This window comes from Tenrec ecaudatus, chromosome 2, assembly GCF_050624435.1.
Source record: "Tenrec ecaudatus isolate mTenEca1 chromosome 2, mTenEca1.hap1, whole genome shotgun sequence".
Taxonomy (NCBI): domain Eukaryota; kingdom Metazoa; phylum Chordata; class Mammalia; order Afrosoricida; family Tenrecidae; genus Tenrec; species Tenrec ecaudatus.
The window spans coordinates 175,773,136-175,775,567 of record NC_134531.1 but is presented as its reverse complement, the minus strand read 5'-3'; the positions used below and the strand labels follow the sequence as shown (position 1 = coordinate 175,775,567).

At 38.9% G+C, this 2,432-nt stretch overlaps 1 protein-coding gene across 1 annotated transcript; it reads right to left on the bottom strand.

The window, feature by feature from the left end:
* Window positions 1-1,620: 1,620 nt before the first annotated feature.
* Window positions 1,621-2,024, bottom strand: LOC142441108 (complex III assembly factor LYRM7). The gene has a single exon (XM_075543195.1). It carries the CDS (start codon window positions 1,990-1,992, stop codon window positions 1,678-1,680), a length of 315 nt encoding a protein of 104 aa, XP_075399310.1. The 5' UTR covers window positions 1,993-2,024; the 3' UTR covers window positions 1,621-1,677.
* Between the last annotated feature and the right edge of the window lie 408 nt (window positions 2,025-2,432).

The window sequence follows — 2,432 nt, the reverse complement described above, 5'->3', positions numbered from 1 at the left end:
AACAGGGGGCCAGTTCACTGTCCCTCAGACTCATTGGAGGGCCGGACTATAGTTTTACAAATAAAACTGTGAACAAATTCCTATGCACACTGCACATATCTTATTTTGAAGTAAAAAAAAACAAAAGGAGGAAAAACACCCCGTGGGCCAGCTAAATGCCCTTGGCAGGCCGCATGTGACCCGTGGGCCATAGTTTGAGGACCCCTGGTTCAGATGCTCACGATCATAGTCTTAAGGGGACATCTTAGGTTAATTGGTACAAAAAAGTTTCTAAAAAAATAATATTCTACCTCCTACTTTGGTGAGTCATACCTCGAGTCTTAAAGAATTAGGTGTAGCCAGGAAGATGCAAATAATAGTCTCTCCTAATGTGGAGCACCAACGCCTGAAGAAAATCAAATGTACAAGGAACCATTCAGCCCAAAGTACTAGCGGACCATACAATGTTAGCATCCGCGATCCTGAGACCAGAAGAATTAGCTGTTGCCCAGCTAATATCTCCAACACCCTGAATGGAATCATATGAGAAGGTCAAGGGTAGAGTGGGAAAAAATATAAAACAAAATTCAAAATCGTTAGAACAACCAGGCTTACTGAGCAGAGAGAGCTTTGTGGAACCCCAAGGTTATGACCCTGAATCACACTTCAGGCCTGTCATTGAACTCACACACATAGTTCAATTTCAGTCAAACAATAGAGAGGTCTACAAGGTGCACTCTAACACCAAACAGATCCACACTCCTTAGATCACTCAACCATTTGAGATAAAAAAGGACAGGTGTGCAGTGATAAAGTCCAGATGGCAGGAAGGGTAGGGAAAGAAAGGGGATTTGAAATGGGAAACACAGGATAGTAGTGGATGAGTGATCATACAATGTGAAGATCGCAATCAATAATATTAAACAAAATGTGATTGAATGGAAAATGATTTGCCCTGTAGACAGACCTTCAACCAATTCACAAGAAGTTAAGATAAAGTAAAGCTGACCTGTTTGAACTCTCTAGGAAAATAATTCTTGGGATATGCACACTGAACCTTGAAACGGGTATGCTTTTATCTAGATGAGAATGATCATTTGTGGATTCAATTATGCCTACTAGTAATTATGAAAAGCAGTATATATGAAACATGAGTAGATGAGGATAATTGATCAATATGAAACTAACCATTATTACATTTCATTTTTCTCTTTCGCCCACCAGAAATGTGCAAAACACAGACTTGAAAGGGAACAAAAATACCATCTGGATCAGAACAACCTCCCAAATTTCACATTTAGCTCTACCATCCAAACAAAGATTTCGAAGTGCTTTCCCTAAACCCATAATTGAGTAGTGTCTGCCAATTTCTCCGAGAACTTGGCTTTTCTTAGCAAGCCATTCAACCCTTTTGTTCTCTGTAACGAGAATAAGGGATGCTGAATGAATTGTCCACAGTCATCAGAGATACCATGGGGGTAAAAGGTGTGTAATGAACTGTTTTAAAAAATTGACTTTGGGGCCACATGGTTTTCTGAGAATAATCCACAAATAAAAAATGCCATCTATAAGGCTGACAGTTTTATAAATTGTTCCATAAAACAGTAATGCTCAAATTTTTTTTTTTTTTTTTTTTTTTCCCAGTGTTCTATATTTCTAAATCACACAGTACAACTGCTTGACCCGGTCCTAGGAGAGTCACTGTTTCTGAGTTGGCGAATCACAGTAGGGCACATTTTCCACAAGAAGGTCTTTTCTAGGAACCAATTTCAGTGTATTGTGGTCTGTGTGAATACCTTGTATAACAGACTTTCTGAGTAACAATTCAACATCGGATCCTATTTTCATTAGCTCTTCTATTTTCTTAGGTGATGTCTCACTTTTATTATTTTTGAATTCTTCATTTATCTTTTTTCTGGCTGCTGCTAGTGCTCTGACATCATTTTTAAAAACTTGTTGTCTGGTCCTGTGCAATGTTTTGAAGAGCTGTAAAACCTTGGCCGCCCGACCCATGGCTCTCCGGCAGCAGAGGCAGTCACTTCTCCGGCGGGGCCAAATTTTTTACTACACTAGAAATGGTTTAGTTTTGACAGAAATGACCCAAATAGCAAGGCCTATATTTCTATAAGGAAATTGATAAATTCATAAAGCAGTCAGGACCAATCTTTACCACCACCACCACCACCACAACCCCACACACACACACAAAAGAAGGAACTAACTTATTTTCAGAGAAGAATGGACACAGATCAAGGATACTTAGTAGAGATTTCTGTTTGGGGGGGGCTTGTTTTGCTTTGGTTTTTCGTAATATAGTACCAACACCTAGACCTCTTGATTTTGCCATTTCTAATACCCCAAGTTTGATCACTGACTGAAATAGTATTCTAACTACACATGGTTTCAGATAGAAAAAAAAAATTCCTATCCAAATCTTCATCCTGAAAATGTTT

Excerpts from the sequence above, each read along its gene's own strand:
- LOC142441108 (XM_075543195.1), bottom strand. The coding sequence starts at position 1,992 with ATGGGTCGGGCGGCCAAGGTTTTACAGCTCTTCAAAACATTGCACAGG.